Source organism: Molossus molossus, unplaced genomic scaffold (genome assembly GCF_014108415.1).
Source record: "Molossus molossus isolate mMolMol1 unplaced genomic scaffold, mMolMol1.p scaffold_m16_p_6, whole genome shotgun sequence".
Taxonomy (NCBI): domain Eukaryota; kingdom Metazoa; phylum Chordata; class Mammalia; order Chiroptera; family Molossidae; genus Molossus; species Molossus molossus.
The window spans coordinates 115,558,077-115,575,360 of NW_023425399.1; the positions used below are offsets into that span (position 1 = coordinate 115,558,077).

Below are 17,284 nucleotides of genomic sequence, written 5' to 3' on the forward strand. Positions count from 1 at the left end.
CAGAGTGCGGGGTGGGCAGGACCTGAGTCCGCAGAGAGGCTGTGCCCAGAGCGCGGGGTGGGCAGAGCCTGGGGCCGCGGAGAGGCTGTGCCCAGAGCGCGGGGTGGGCAGAGCCTGGGGCCGCGGAGAGGCTGTGCCCAGAGTGCGGGGTGGGCAGGACCTGGGTCCGCAGAGAGGCCTGTGCCCAGAGCGCGGGGTGGGCAGGGCCTCGGGCGCAGAGAGGCCTGTGCCCAGAGCGCGGGGTGGGCAGGGCCTCGGGCGCAGAGAGGCCTGTGCCCAGAGTGCGGGGTGGGCAGGGCCTCGGGCGCAGAGAGGCTGTGCCCAGAGCGCGGGGTGGGCAGGGCCTCGGGCACAGAGAGGCCTGTGCCCAGAGTGCGGGGTGGGCAGGACCTGGGTCCGCAGAGAGGCTGTGCCCAGAGTGCGGGGTGGGCAGGACCTGGGTCCGCAGAGAGGCTGTGCCCAGAGTGCGGGGTGGGCAGGGCCTCGGGCGCAGAGAGGCCTGTGCCCAGAGTGCGGGGTGGGCAGGGCCTCGGGCGCAGAGAGGCCTGTGCCCAGAGCGCGGGGTGGGCAGGGCCTCGGGCACAGAGAGGCCTGTGCCCAGAGTGCGGGGTGGGCAGGACCTGGGTCCGCAGAGAGGATGTGCCCAGAGCGCGGGGTGGGCAGAGCCTGGGGCCGCGGAGAGGCTGTGCCCAGAGTGCGGGGTGGGCAGGACCTGGGTCCGCAGAGAGGCTGTGCCCAGAGTGCGGGGTGGGCAGGACCTGGGTCCGCAGAGAGGCCTGTGCCCAGAGCGCGGGGTGGGCAGGGCCTCGGGCGCAGAGAGGCCTGTGCCCAGAGCGCGGGGTGGGCAGGGCCTCGGGCGCAGAGAGGCCTGTGCCCAGAGTGCGGGGTGGGCAGGGCCTCGGGCGCAGAGAGGCTGTGCCCAGAGCGCGGGGTGGGCAGGACCTGGGTCCGCAGAGAGGCTGTGCCCAGAGTGCGGGGTGGGCAGGACCTGGGTCCGCAGAGAGGCTGTGCCCAGAGTGCGGGGTGGGCAGGACCTGAGTCCGCAGAGAGGCTGTGCCCAGAGTGCGGGGTGGGCAGGGCCTCAGGCGCAGAGAGGCCTGTGCCCAGAGCGCGGGGTGGGCAGGACCTGGGTCTGCAGAGAGGCTGTGCCCAGAGTGCGGGGTGGGCAGGGCCTCGGGCGCAGAGAGGCCTGTGCCCAGAGCGCGGGGTGGGCAGGACCTGGGTCCGCAGAGAGGCTGTGCCCAGAGTGCGGGGTGGGCAGGGCCTCAGGCGCAGAGAGGCCTGTGCCCAGAGCGCGGGGTGGGCAGGACCTGGGTCTGCAGAGAGGCTGTGCCCAGAGTGCGGGGTGGGCAGGACCTGGGTCCGCAGAGAGGCTGTGCCCAGAGTGCGGGGTGGGCAGGACCTGGGTCCGCAGAGAGGCCTGTGCCCAGAGCGCGGGGTGGGCAGGGCCTCGGGCGCAGAGAGGCCTGTGCCCAGAGTGCGGGGTGGGCAGGGCCTCGGGCGCAGAGAGGCTGTGCCCAGAGCGTGGGGTGGGCAGGACCTGGGTCCGCAGAGAGGCTGTGCCCAGAGTGCGGGGTGGGCAGGACCTGGGTCCGCAGAGAGGCTGTGCCCAGAGTGCGGGGTGGGCAGGGCCTCAGGCGCAGAGAGGCCTGTGCCCAGAGCGCGGGGTGGGCAGGGCCTCGGGCGCAGAGAGGCTGTGCCCAGAGTGCGGGGTGGGCAGGGCCTCGGGCGCAGAGAGGCTGTGCCCAGAGCGCGGGGTGGGCAGGGCCTCGGGCGCAGAGAGGCTGTGCCCAGAGCGCGGGGTGGGCAGGACCTGGGTCCGCAGAGAGGCTGTGCCCAGAGCGCGGGTGGGCAGGGCTCGGGCGTAGAGAGGCTGTGCCCAGAGCGCGGCGTGGGGTGTGGAGGGAGATGGCTCCGCCTGAGCCTCCGTGAGCCTGACCACATGGAGCTTCACCGCTGCTCCTACTTGGTAGAAGCCTCCTCGCTGCTACCTTAGGGGAAATGGTTTCTTGGACTTGAAATAATTTCCATGTGTTTTCATCTAAAATCTTTAATAAAAAGATAGTAGCAATGTAAATAATTGAGTGGATTTGTTTTCTTTGTATCATAAAGTCTGAACTGGCCGATACTTGGACTTGGACTTTTGTTCTTTCCTGGCCCATAATTGCAGTCTTTTCCCGTATCACCCTCCTTCTCAGTCACCCTGTCGTCCAGCCGCCCTGACTCTGTGCTCCCACCAGGCGGAGAGCTATTTGTCACCTGCTCACATCCTGCCAGCTGTCTTTGCTCGTGTACTTAGTTATATTAGAAAGACATTTGGTTTAATATTCTGAATGCTGGAAGGTATGTAACAGATGATAATGTTATTCCACATAGTCTTTTGTTTGAGGTGTTGAAGATTTGAAAAATTAGTATAAGTGATCTATATGCAGTGTTTATAGATGCCCATCTGCATTTATCTTTCCAAAATAATTTAGAATATATGAGCAGTAGATGAAACCCATAAATGTCCTTTGTGAAGAGGGTCACAGCTGCGCACACTGAGCTCTGCGGTAAACGCGACTCTGCCGAAAGGAGCGTCAGCACTTTGCCTGCACGTGCGCGTGTCCTCCAGCCAGCCAGACAGACGTACGCCCCGTGCCACGCGTGTCCTCCAGCCAGACAGACAGACGTACGCCCCGTGCCACACGTGTCCTCCAGCCAGCCAGACAGACGTACGCCCCATGCCACACGTGTCCTCCAGCCAGACAGACGTACGCCCCGTGCCACGCGTGTCCTCCAGCCAGACAGACAGACGTACGCCCCGTGCCACACGTGTCCTCCAGCCAGACAGACGTACGCCCTGTGCCACGCGTGTCCTCCAGCCAGACAGACAGACGTACGCCCCGTGCCACACGTGTCCTCCAGCCAGCCAGACAGACGTACGCCCCATGCCACACGTGTCCTCCAGCCAGACAGACGTACGCCCCATGCCACATGTGTCCTCCAGCCAGCCAGACCTCAGACTCTAGCCCGTGCCGCTCATGTCCTCCAGACAGACAGACAGACGTACGCCCTGTGCCACGCGTGTCCTCCAGCCAGACAGACAGACGTACGCCCCGTGCCACGCGTGTCCTCCAGCCAGACAGACGTACGCCCCGTGCCACGTGTGTCCTCCAGCCAGACAGACGTACGCCCCGTGACATGCGTGTCCTCCAGCCAGCCAGACAGACGTACGCCCCGTGCCACACGTGTCCTCCAGCCAGACAGACGTACGCCCCATGCCACATGTGTCCTCCAGCCAGCCAGACCTCAGACTCTAGCCCGTGCCGCTCATGTCCTCCAGACAGACAGACAGACGTACGCCCCGTGCCACGCGTGTCCTCCAGCCAGACAGACAGACGTACGCCCCGTGCCACGCGTGTCCTCCAGCCAGACAGACGTACGCCCCGTGCCACGCGTGTCCTCCAGCCAGACAGACGTACGCCCCGTGCCATGCGTGTCCTCCAGCCAGCCAGACAGACGTACGCCCCGTGCCACGCGTGTCCTCCAGACAGACAGACGTACGCCCCGTGCCATGCGTGTCCTCCAGCCAGCCAGACGTACGCCCCGTGCCATGCGTGTCCTCCAGCCAGCCAGACGTACGCCCTGTGCCACGCGTGTCCTCCAGCCAGACAGACAGACGTACGCCCCGTGCCACGCGTGTCCTCCAGCCAGACAGACGTACGCCCCGTGCCACGTGTGTCCTCCAGCCAGACAGACGTACGCCCCGTGCCATGCGTGTCCTCCAGCCAGCCAGACAGACGTACGCCCCGTGCCACACGTGTCCTCCAGCCAGACAGACGTACGCCCCATGCCACATGTGTCCTCCAGCCAGCCAGACCTCAGACTCTAGCCCGTGCCGCTCATGTCCTCCAGACAGACAGACAGACGTACGCCCTGTGCCACGCGTGTCCTCCAGCCAGACAGACAGACGTACGCCCCGTGCCACGCGTGTCCTCCAGCCAGACAGACGTACGCCCCGTGCCACGCGTGTCCTCCAGCCAGACAGACGTACGCCCCGTGCCACGCGTGTCCTCCAGCCAGCCAGACAGACGTACGCCCCGTGCCACGCGTGTCCTCCAGACAGACAGACGTACGCCCCGTGCCATGCGTGTCCTCCAGCCAGCCAGACGTACGCCCCGTGCCATGCGTGTCCTCCAGCCAGCCAGACGTACGCCCCGTGCCATGCGTGTCCTCCAGCCAGCCAGACGTACACCCCATGCCACGCGTGTCCTCCAGCCAGATAGACCTCAGACACTAGCCCGTGCCATGCATGTCCTACAGACAGACAGACAGACGCACGCCCCGTGCCACGCATTTCCTTGCGGGGTGCCGCGTGCCCATTGCAGTGAGGGGCCTGCTGGGGTGTCAGGAACGACTGACCCTCAGCTGGATCACAGCAGCCACGCAGCCGAGGATGTGCTTCTCACGTTCACCTGGTTTTGGCGCTTTTCCTTGACCGCACGGTTTCGAAAGGAACGTGTCACATCCCTTATATGGTGACCTCTCCACGTGGACTCGTCCTAACTCCCACTGTCGGGAGATGCGCCGGCACACAGACGCCCGGGATATTTGCGCTCGAGCTGTGCTGTACCCTGCTCCTCGGCGGAGGGCGTGGAAGGGTCAGTTCTGTCCTGAACGCGGAGATCACTGGACAGTACGTCTCTCCCCTTCTGCTAATCTTACCTTGATCTCAAACGGTCCCCAGACCATCCTGACATGCTAGAAGGCAGTGATGATGACAGACGCCCACAGTGAGACCCCGAGTACAGTCACCGGCAGGCTGGACAGGCCTCGCTGAGTGTGGCAAGTGTGTCCAGATGTCTAACAATTCTCTTTCCATAAGCAAGACGCAAGGACCTGCAGGACGAATTGCAAATATGCTGTCTTTCTAGTATATACGTTGCATGTATCTATGGGATATGGTTTAGTATTGCAAGAATATATTTTAGGAAAAAATAAGTAATTCAAGATGAATTTATATTTCTTTGGTAGAGATCTTTTCCTCATTTCAGTTTAAGCTACTGTATATCTGAGTCTCGTGTGAAGTCTTGTTTGGGGTAACTAGTGGTGGTCACTGTCTCATGACGAATGCACAGGGTCAGGGCTGGAGCACCCTGGTGCCAATGGCTGGCTCTCCCAGGCCCGTGGGAAGTGGAGGTCTTGTGTCAGGGTGGAACCCAAGCGTCCCTCACCTCGTCTTCGGCTTATTAATGACTCCGATTGGTCTTCCCTGAGAATCGGAGCTGAAGGGATGGCTGGCTGGCAAGGGACGGAGGCAGGAAAGGATGGCGTTCTTGCTGCTGTTGTCCACAGCTGCGAGGTGACCAACCCTTCTCGTCACTCACTGTTCATGGAAGACCACTGACCTGCACAGATACAAAATGAACTGCTGTCCCGTGCCCGTACTGTTCAGAAATGTGGATGGGAAGACACTCCAGAAATGAAAATCACATGGTCCTGCCCGGCTTCGAGAGGCTGCCCTGGCCAGACACTGACTCCTTTCTCCCAGCACCATGGCCGAGCCATGGCACGGGGCTGAGCTTAGTGTCGACGCGAGTCTTCCTGCCTCGGCAGCCAGCGGGGTTGGAGTCATCTGCTCCACACAGAGGCGCCATGTTTCCTGCAGTGCGGACTTGTCCTGTACAATTTCATGCAGTGATGTTGGTGAGACATTTTACTGGCATAATATCATACAGCATCGTATGAGGACCTTATTGTCACTCGTACAAATCCTCTACGAATCATAGTTTCTTTCTTTTTTAAAAAAATCTTCACCCGAGTATATGTTCCCATGTATCTTCAGATGGGGGGGGGGGAGAGAGAAAGAAAGAAACATGGATGTGAGAGACACATCGATTGGTTGCCTCCCACACAACTACGACCGGGGACTGAACCGCAGCCGAGGTATGTGCCCTTGACTGGAATTGAACCTGTAACTCTTAGGTCCGAGGGTTGACACTCTAACTGTTAAGCCAAGCTGGCCAGGGTTTTTTTTTTATTTTTATTTTTTGTAATGCTGATTGATTTTTAGAGAGAGAAACATCAATATGAGAAAGAAACATCAGTCGGTTGCCTCCTATATGTGCCCTGACCAGCAGTCAGACCCCAAACTGTTTGGAATACAGGCAGATAGATGTTCCAGCCACTGGAGCCGCACTGGCCAGGGCGATCCATAGTCTCTGATGAGCTGCACTGTGACAAGTTGTCTTTATTGGGACAGAAGTTTTTGTTCATACTCGGCTTCCATTAATGTATCAATTATGTTTAATTTTAGTACATTTAAATTTAAAAGAAAATTACTTTGCTTCAGTTGATTTTGTATTTGATCTTTTTAAATTAGTGCTTTCTCCTCTCTGTAAGCCGTTCCTTTGGTCTTACTGGTAAAATCTATCTTACTTGCATCCGTTAACCTACTCAGCGTAGTGCTGTAGCTGGGCGAGAGTCCTCTGAACACTCCGTGGGAGGTTTCCCGCTGCGGTGCAGACGCGGCGGCCTTGGCTGCCAGCCCCCGCGGGCACGTCCGAGGGTGGAGGGGTAGCTGGAAGCCCAGCAGGCTCTGCTGTAGCGGGCGTGCTGTTTGGAAGGCTGTGTTACGGGATCAAGAGTTCACCGTCCATCTCTGATGTGGGCGTTGTCGTGGTGGGTTCACTTCCCAACATGCACACTGTCGTGGCGTGTGTGCACGTCTGCTGTACCTGTGGTCCTGGACACCACTGAAGGGGAGACCCCATCTGGCCCCGAGAAGAATACTTGTGAACAGCAAGCACTGAAGGGGCATCGGAAGGAGTAAAGGAAACAGAAGAGACGGGTCCTTTTCTTCTCTGCCGTTATCAGGGCCGTGCTAACCCGATTCTGTTCAAATTAAGCAACTTTATTTCTCTTTTCTCTGCAGCATGCTCCCCACACCTCAGCCCAGGTACCAGGATTGGTCCACTGCTCACAGCCACCCCACCTGCCCCTGCCCATCTCTGCCTCCAGGATGGCCTGGCCTGCTGCCTCTGTTGCTCAGCCTGCTCTGTCCTGTGGACTCACTTAAACCTCATTCGAAAGATGTCCCCACTGTTTCATTCTATATTCACTGATGCTTTTTCTAAACATCTTTTGACGCTTTGTTAAAAACCCAACCCAGTGTGGTGCTCTCCTGCTCTGATGGGCGCGCGGACATTCCTGCTGGCCACTGACTAATGGGCTCCTCCTGGGGGCACGTAGGTCTTCCGTGGACTCGTGCGTGTGCGCGTGGCTGGTGGACATTCCTGCTGGCCACTGACTAATGGGCTCCTCCTGGGGGCACGTAGGTCTTCCGTGGACTCGTGCGTGTGTGCGTGGCTGGTGGACATTCCTGCTGGCCACTGACTAATGGGCTCCTCCTGGGGGCACGTAGGTCTTCCGTGGACTCGCGCGGGTGCGCGTGGCCAGGAGCTGCGAGACCGCAGGCGGTTCGACACACACTTCCTAACCTGATTAGTTGATGGGAAGTAGTGAACGCGCACAGTTTGATGGTTGCTGGGATTATGGTACAAATGCCCAAAGACTGGACATTAGTCAAGGTATTCAGGATGAAGGTGTAAAGGAGTTTGAAACACATTTTGTCATTTTATCTCAAATTATTTATATCAGTAAGAGCAATGACTGAAGAGAAACTCCCTTTTCATAGTTTTTAAACACTAATATTAGTCCTTTATTTGTAACTTACATTTTAACCTTCCTTATATAAACCAGTGTTTTCTTACCTAACCTGAGGAGATAAATTTTTATTTAGTCCAGACTAGAGGATTGTGCAATTTAATGTATGTTTTGTTCACCAGGACTTGACTTCTATGGCGAAGTAAAATTGTTTCAACTTTCCAAGGCCTCCAGCTCTGCAGTGCACTTGGAAGGGGCAGTTTGAGGAGGACGGGCAGCGGGGCTGGAAGGTCTCACATGCTGTATAATTCCTCCCAGCTGTTCTCATGCTGGCGCTTAAAGCCCTGCAGGAAACATAGACTATTTCAGGACTGAACCGGGTTCTCAGGTCTGAGGGAGGGGGCGAGTGGACCTCTGTTTCCCAGCAGCACGCAGGGCCTGCTCGTTGACCCTGTGTAGAGCAGGGTGCTGTGGGAGTGGGTGGGGGATCCGCCCTGTCCCCTAAGCCAGGGACTGGCAAACTTGCCTGCTGCCGGGTCCGGCCCACAGCCCGTTTCTGTGAATAAAGTTTTATTGGCACACAGCCACACTCGCTGGTTCATGGACTTCCTGTGCTACAAAGGCAGAGCGGAATGGACGCATCAAGGAGCTGACTGTCCATCAGGTAGACAGCACGTGGTACCCTTTCCACAGCCCTTCCTCAGCTGCCTCCACGGCGCTGCTCGGCCGGTGCACAGTGGACGGCACAGGCCGCGGGGCGCGGGAGGGTCCGCCCAAACGCAGGAGGGCCTGGGGCAGGCCGCCTCTGGTCTCGGACACCGCCAGTTTCTCGGGCATGAGACCCTGAAGGATGAATTCCGGTCTTTGAGGGCATAGCCCTTGTAATTCTGGAATGCTTGTCTTTAAGGAGTCATTCTCTTGGTTCTTAGTTGACTAATTCATCCTGGGATTAATTCATCCTGGGATTAATATTCTGTTTAACGCTCTTCCCAGAAGAAATTTTGACATGAAGCTTTTCAACCTTTGGATTGAATTCAAAGGGCCAAAAAACATATTTTACAGCAGTTCAAATCTGAGTGATATGTTAAGAGGTTTTAAAGTGGAGGTTTTGGCATGAGCGAGGTTAAATTTCTCTCCTGACTAGTTAACAAGGATGTAGCCTGTTAATCAGCTAGTTATCACCTGTTGAGGGCAGACGCGCACTTGCGCTCTTGGCTGAGGAAGCTGCGCCCTTGCTGCTGTGGACGAGCCCCGGGAGGCGTCCAGCCACACGTGAGCCACACGATGCCCTGGAGTTCCATCTAGTGAGTGAAACTGTCGGACCTCAGGTCTTCGTGGCTTGTTATGCATCGTGCTCAGGGTTTACATGTACAGTAATCAGAAACAGGCCTCTCTCAGAGTCTAGCCTCAGTTGAATAATCTGGATATTAGTGTTATCATGGAATATGTTTTTGGTTTCAGGATATAACTTCATTCATTGAGTCAAAGTATTTTGTGGACTTTATACTCAACACACACACACACACACACGCACACATACACACGCACACATACACATGCACACGCACACACGTACACAAATATTTGGAAGGAAATGGCAAAGGGACCCTATGTGTCTTCATAGCTATTGTTTAGCTGTCAGTGTGTCTTTTCAGTTTTTCAATTTAGAGAAAACAGGGAGAGCTTTTTATTTTTCATGCAGTTTGAAGTTGCATATTTTCTTTAAACATGTACATAACTTTGAAATCTCATAAAAATAAGATGAACAGGATGATGTGGAATAATATTGGCGTATTTAATGTGGATTTAGTGCCTTTTTTGCGTGAATAAGTGGTTTCACTCCCGAAGCAGTATTGCACAATTTTATCCGCTGTTTCCCAGGATAGTCTGCACATGCCCCTCCCCCTCTGGCGCTAATAGATGCCGCATTTGTCATTCTGGCAGGAGTTCTCCAACTTCTTCCTTTGCTTTGTTATCCTTTGGGTGCCTCTTTAGCATAAGACGCTCATGTGACTTAGATGAGCATGCTAGTTGCCCTTCAGTGGCTGTCTTTAAATGCCTGTGGATGTGTTTCTTTGTTTAAGAAAGTGAGTGTTCCTGAGTTAGATTTGCAGCTCAGCAGAAATTCACACAGTGACCCTACTGGGCACAGAACCCATCGCGCTCTGTTTGCATGTCATCTCTTAGGTACTATCATCTAAGTATTAAGTTATGATAATGAAAAAAGAGGCTGTTATTCCTAAGAAACCATGCCTTAGTAGGATTTGAGTAACTTAGAATTGTTGGAGTGAATTTATTAGTACGTTGGACTGTTTTGCTAGGAATCATACAAACCTTACATTGTTTTCACAGTTCTGTATTCTGTGTTTATTCACAAAGACCAGCAATCCCTGTCAATTAAGTTTTTGCAACATCAGTTTTGTTTTGGATCAGTCAACACCTTTGTTTCACAGTTTTGAAAGATAATAACTGCATGAGTATTTAATATTTTGACAAAACTTAGCTTACTCTCTTATTAAAATTTTGTTTGTGCCACACCACATCTGGCTTACTGCTGCACTTTTTTATAGATGCGAATTTGTGTGACTTATTAATTTGACAAGGCTTGTTTAAGGTGTCATGTCGAGAAGATATGAAATACTGTTTGATAGTTTAATTAAATATTCATTTTGAATTTGGAAAAAATTTTAAAACAATAGAAACACTTTAGAAGATGTCAACATGTGGCCGTGTCTACTTCGGACCCCTTCTTCTGAAAAGCAGTCGCGGAGCCGTCGTCACCGCTCCTCCGCGTGTCTGCTCAGAGCCAGCAATGTCCACAGAAGGTGGCGCACGGGGACTTCATGTTTGTGGTTCATATTGTTCTTTCCATGGAAACATTTTGTATGGGGGACACCGTTTTGTACCTACCTTGTTTCAATGCAGTTAAGTTTCTGAGATGATGTGATCCATATGCTGATAACTGTAGCCCTAGTCAATTCACTTGACCTGCATGATGGAGTTGTTTTCTGATTAAACCATTATTTATTGACTCCCCCGAAGGATAGTTAAGATTGTTCACATTTGCACAGGGGTGACTGTTTCCTGCCTGCGCTTGTGCCCGAGTCTCAGTCGTGTCCCTAGACGGGCTCCCTGGCAGAAGGGGCAGCATTGCTAACGCATCAGACACTCTGCTATCCTGGATTGGAGAGACCAGAAAAGAACATAAAATATACTAGTGACACATCTTACGGTTGTGAACATTATAAAGTAATAAAGTACAGAGCATCCCAATGTTTGTATCTTCATTTTAAAGTGTAACCGAGGAGATGAGTGGAGCTGTCCTGTCAGGACGCTGGGTGTCTTTGGTAACATGGAGAGCTCGCGGTAGGGGTGCAACTGAAAATGCCGGTCTGTGTTGGCAGGTGCCTCGTCTGCCCTTCGACATTCGAAACAAGATTACTGAGTTTCTCTGGGGGTGCTGTTATGCAGTCAGAGCTCAGCCCTCCCGATTCTTTAGTGTAACTTTGTACATGATGCCCCGCCCCCCCAGGATGTCTAGTTTGTCTATGTCTAACAATGAGGATACGTAGTATTTATTCTCTTGTCAAAATCTTAAGTCTAGAGATGTGGGTTTTCATCTTAACTCTGTGCACCAATCAAGTCATGAGTAATTTCAGAGAGGTCCCCCCAGTGGCCTTAACGGTAGAACCAAGGCCCAGGGTCTTTCCAAGCATTGGGGCTGACGGCAGAACGGCACAGATCCCAGTAAATCAGGGACCTCCCGCAGACAGCAAGAGCACTAGGTGCATGCTGAGATGGAATTTAGGAAGCTTTATAAATTTACCCAGGAGGAGACAGATCGGCTCCATAAACGGAGCCGTAGGCTTGCATCTGCAGCAGCTGACAGGGCTGTGGGACAGGACACTGGACGTCACCCATTCCTAGGGTCGCCAGGAGTCGGAGCTGACTCACCAGCACGTGACTTTACACTAGAAAATGACCTCCTGACTGACTGACAGCACAGCTGACCGCCTGGGAAAGGGCTTGGTTCCAAACAGGGTGAGCACAGCAGACCTCTCAGCCCTGGCTGCCCGGGGCGTGGTGCTGGCTCTGCTCTACGGGCACTGCTGACGGGCTGTGTGACCTGCATTCCTGTCCTTCACCCCGCGTCCACGTCACTGCCGCGCAGGGCCACTGCCGCACGCTGCCGAGACGTCTGGCGTCACCGAGTGTGGTCTTTCCCTTTGGAACCTTTGAAGACCACTTGGTGTCCCCAGGGAGCGTCTCATGGGGCGGAGGGAAGGGAAGGTGACAGAAGCCCTTGGTGACAAGTCTCAGGTGCACTGAGCATTGCTACGCGGGAGGTACATGGCGCTGGAGGTGCTTGGAGACCGCTGCTGTCGCCGACGGCACCCGGCACGTCGTTCTCCTGCTCTGTCTGTCACAGCGCGTGTTGAACATCCAAGTTATAAATGCTCAAAATTTAAAAATTAACTTAAACCATTTAGAATACCCAAGAAAGGACCCAAGCCAAATACAGAAGCATGGGTATTACCCTCTGGGAACACAAATCTTGGTGGCAGGTGCACAGCTGTCATTTTCTGTGTGGCTGAGACTGTCACACTTTATAAATGAAGCGCACGTGCGGAGGCCGGAGGCCGGCTGAAGGGTGTGGGAGGAAGAGCCCTGCATCCCGCCCCACTGCCCCGTGCTCGTCTGGTCTGACCCGCCCTGCTGCCCCCGCGCTCATCTGGTCTGACCCGGTCTGTGTGAGCCCGGAGGCGGCTGGTCCTCACTGGTGCAGGTCGCCCCGCTGCCCCGCGCTCGTCTGGTCTGACCCGGCTGTGTGAGCCCGGAGGCGGCTGGTCCTCACTGGTGCAGGTCGCCCCGGGGCTCGGGCGCTTCATACAGCACGCTGTGGACCGCGCCCTTGTGGGGCCTGTGGGTGAGGGGTGTGTGCTGTGCCCCTGCAGGTTGTGTGGCCTTGCCCGTCCAACTCTGCCACCCTCCAGGCCCTTCTGTCACCCAGGGTCTCCCTCTTGTAACATCTCAGTTAAACACCACCTCTGAGAAGCCCTCTTCAATCTGCCTGCCCCTTCATTGCTGCTTCTTTTAAGTATATGATGGTGTAGAGGTTATTTTTGTGAATGATTTTGTCTCCCTTGGTAGCCTGTGGCGTTCTGAGAGCCAGTCTGACTCCTCTCTCTCTGTCTTGGCTTGCAGAACAGTGCTTTGGTAGAGGGGTGTGCAGGGCTTCCTGAAGTCCACCCAGAGCACACGCTCACACCTGTCCGTGGGTCCCCAGGCTCCGCCCCACTGCTCACTAGCTCAGGGTCTGTCCTGGAGATGCCTCCCGAGGCCCAGGCCGGCCGCTCCCCGGTGGGTGTTGTCCTTGCTGACCTGCTGCGTGAAGGCCGCTCGCCCACATTTGAGACTCGGAATTTGTGGAGTCCCAGGAGACACCCCTTTGATGAAGGTCTTAATCTTTATAGGGACTCTGCATTGGTCACCAGCACGTGAACTTACTGTCATAAAGCAGACAGGCAGACACGGGAGGCTCTCTGGAAGTCAAGTGGTGGCCTCAGTTCTTTGTTATCTGGCTTTGTCACTTCATGGCAGGCACAAAGCTCCGCTTTAGCATTTTTATTACGTGTGAATAATAGCGCACATGCATGGAGGTTTCATAGATGCAATTTTGTTAAATGTACATCATGGTAGATTTAAAAATGAGGGATTTATTTTGTCATTCATAAAGTTGTAATACAGTCTGGAGAAACTATTTGTTAAAAGATAGCATCTACTTAACCTCCTTATTTATTTCTTGTAGTAGAAGGTTAGATCCACAATAAATACATGAAGAAATAAGTAGATAGGGGAATTTATCTTGGAAATAAGATCCCTGTCATGGTTTTGAAATGTTAAATGCATGAAGACCCGTCAAAGAGATATACGGACATGATATTTTTCACAGTGCGTTCCGGAGTGTTTGGTTGTGTTTGTCATTCTCCAGTACCAGTGAGCAGCGATCAAACGATACAGTAGCTCAGTAAGTCCGAGTTGATGGGTGCACATACAGGGCCTCCCATTATAGAGATATATTAATTGGCAATTTTAATATTAATGAAGCACTCAAGAGATTTTATATGACATTTCTGAAATATTTATATAGCAGTTTTTACTTCTGTTGCATTTAAAATCTAATGTTATAAAAATATAAATACATATCACAAATGAGGGATTTTTATAAAAGGTAATTTCAGAATTTGATTCATAAGAATTTGAGAAACTTGGAATGATTAATTTGTTAAAGTAATCCACATTTGCCCCAAAATGAGAAGGTTAATTATTTGGAGCTTGAGATTCCTTTTCTGCCCTTATGACATAAGGAAATTTGTGAAATCATAGTTAAAGTGTATACGTAAGGAATCCAGTCTTTTTACACCTTCATACTTGCATCATGATTTAAAACACAGATATTGTATCCTATTTTTAATTTCATTAACTTGCTGAAAGTGTAGACCAATTCCTAGTAGTCAGATCAGCTACTGTAGTTTCTCTTCTGTGGCATCATGCTTTTCAACTTATTAAAATATTTTAATTTTGACTATTGGGTTTAATTTGCTTTTATTTGACTGTTCATTATCCTGAATTAATTAGCTGGACACTACTAGATTAGGTACAGGGATGGCTTTAAACTCGATTGTATTGGAAATAAAAGGACCTCTTCGCAGTGATGTCGTGAGTGCAGGTGAGACAGAAGATGAGCCAGAGGGAGCACACGGGGATGCTTGTCCGTGGCCCACACTGCCTTGATTATTGCAGGTACCTGACACTGTGAGTGCTAGGCTGAAATATTGTCTAGTGTGAGTAGTTTTGTTATTTTCAGGCTTTTTTTTCTTATAAGAAATAATTGAGATTTATTTTTCTCCAAGGCTTATTTTATTAAGAGTTATAATTTTATTTTTATTCATATCAAAGGCAACTTTCTGTGTAGGTGTGTGGTGACTCAGAAGGACACCTTGTTCAGGAGACGCCTTGGGGACCCCCGTCCCCCGGGAGCGCTGTGCTGGGGTCCCCGCTGTCCCAGGAGCGGGGGCTCCCACTCTGCCGCAGCCGCCTCCTCGGCAGGGAGCAGGGTTGTCTGAGTGGTTTAGTATGGATAGCTTTTCATTTAGCCTCTGCTCTGACAGCCCGTGCCCTGGCTAAGTGGTGTGGGCCTGTACAGGTGAAATCCATTCTCACATTTGCCTCAGGGGTGACTGGACTGTAACAGAATTTTTCAAACCCGTTGGGCCCAACCGCAAAGCAGAGAATGAATGGCTGGAACGCCAGGCCTGGACAGCAAAATCAATGCCTGGTTATACAGACATGACAGGCCGGGCCTGCGGGGCCTGCGGGGCCTGCGCCCGCGCGCCGGCCTCGGGCCTGTGGGGTCGCCTTGACGTGGTCTCTCTCTTCTCTCTGCAGGAAATTTACATGCCACTTGTGTGATCGAAGCTTCACCGAGAAGTGGGCCCTGAACAACCACACGAAGCTGCACACGGGAGAAAAGCCGTTCAAGTGCACGTGGCCCACCTGCCACTACTCCTTCCTCACGGCCTCGGCCATGAAGGACCACTACCGGACTCACACAGGTGTGCGCCGCGCCGCGGGGCGGGGGCGCTGTCCCGCCCAGAGCGGCTCCTGTAACTCCAGGGACGGGCGGTGAGCGGGCTGCGGCCACGTGACGTTTGAACCCCTGTGTGCGTGGGGGCGTGAGGGCGGCGTGTGCCGGGCTACACGGATCACAGTTCCTGTGCAGAAGCTCACTTCTGTTGTGTGGGTGCGGGCGTGTGTGTCTGAGCACATCTTTATAGATGTGACCTTGATGAAGGTCATTGGGAGAACTGGTCTTATATTTTGTTACCGAGATAAATGCAGCAGCAGCATCTTTTTGAACATTAAATCTTGATCTCACGCACCCCCCCACACACACATTAATCCAATTAACACTTCTCTTACGAGGAGGATGCTGTCAGATTCAGGAGTTTTGATAATTAATACAAAAAGACTCATATGAATTTAGCCACAATAAATTTTTAGATAATTATATATTTTAAAAGAACAAATTCATATTCGTTTTATAGCACAACCTTTAAAGGATGGTATGGGATCTAACTGAGCGCTGGCAGCAGGGCCGGAGCGTGCGTCTGCGCTGGGCGGGGCTCCGGCGCCCTGGGCGCTCAGTCCTCGCACCCTGCACGGTCAGCGTTTAGGGCGCGTTTCCATTATCAGGGGACAGTGGCTCCAGACTCCTTCCAGGTGCGCCTGCTCCCCTCTCCAGAGCTGCGTTACTGAGAGCTGTTTGATATTTTCCTGGTCTTCCTTCTCTTCACACCTCTCAAAAAGTATTCTGTTCCAAGAGAAAAAATAAATTTTAATCAGCATTCCCAAATGTTCTTCTGATTGCCAAGAATCCTATATTATTGTTAGAAATTATAGGTTAAAAGTTCTCCTGAAGCAGTTTGTGGAAGCCCCGGCCTCCTTAGCTTCCTTGACAGGGGCGGAGACGATTTAAGGTCTCCAGCCTGCCCTGCGAGATCACTTATATCGAGCAGCAGATGAAAAGCCGGTGCAGATGTAATTTATCGTCGGCGTTTCCTTCTAAAGAATAATTGTGGAGACTTGGCTGGATCAATAATATGGATTTTTGTTGTTAGGTCTTGTAGTCTGCACCATAATGAGAGATAGGGGACAGTGGCTGTTTTCTAATAGAAAATAAAGGATTGGTTTCCGTTTCCGTCCACATTGGAATGCAAATGGCACAGGGAAACTCATCCGAGTTGTTAAGAAAAGTCTCCTATTCTGCTATCATCTAAAAGGGCAGGTTACATGCACCCCTTTACATGCAGAGAAATAGGACGTTTAGGGTTCTCTTAAACATATTTTTTGAAAAATACTCTGTTGCCCACTCTGGAATGCTAACCCCTTGCCCCTCAAAAGAAAAAAATATAGATGAAAATTGAATGTAGAACGACAGGCACATGAAGCCACCTAGGTAAGTCTCACCTACAGGACATTGCAGACTGACACCCCAAGTCATGCCCTACACTTCTAATTCAAGGTCACATATGTATCTAGAACCAAATCACACGGAAAAATAATGTTGTCTTTGTGCCGGGACAGCTGTTAAGCCCGGGAAGGGAGCAAAGCTTGGTGTGTCCGTGCAGCATGTGTACCTGTGAGGAGCAGACATCCCGAGGAGTTCTGCGTTCGGGAGGGTTTATATTTCATAAGAAAGATGCAGGTCGCAGAGTTCACCAGTGAGAGAAACGATGCAACTCCTCTGGGACCCGAACCAGACGAGAGCACTCCTTCCTCATCAGAGCTCGGCTGGCCGGATGCACCACCCCCGCCTCCCCTCTGCCACTCACTGCGAGGTGCCAGCGCACGTGTGTGGGGGAGGGGAGCGGGAGAGCGAGAGCGAGCGAGCACACGGATTTCCACCTGTATCGGGGCCCATGCCCACAAGACGGGTGAGGAATGAACCGTGGAGAACAGTTCTGCCCCCACGTAGAATAGTATGTTAATATTAACGAGCAAATTATCTTTGGGGATTTAAAAAAAGTCTACGCTCAGTGTTATTTAATTGATAATACAGCTAGTTAGAAAGATT

At 52.9% G+C, this 17,284-nt stretch overlaps 1 protein-coding gene across 1 annotated transcript in view; it reads left to right on the forward strand.

The window, feature by feature from the left end:
* Positions 1-17,284, forward strand: part of ZNF407 (zinc finger protein 407) — a 373,411-nt gene that overhangs the window by 220,224 nt on the left and 135,903 nt on the right. Inside the window, exon 5 of the mRNA XM_036246080.1 lies at positions 15,097-15,263. Within this exon, the coding sequence (XP_036101973.1) occupies positions 15,097-15,263 (167 nt within the window). The remainder of the gene's footprint in view (positions 1-15,096; positions 15,264-17,284) is intronic.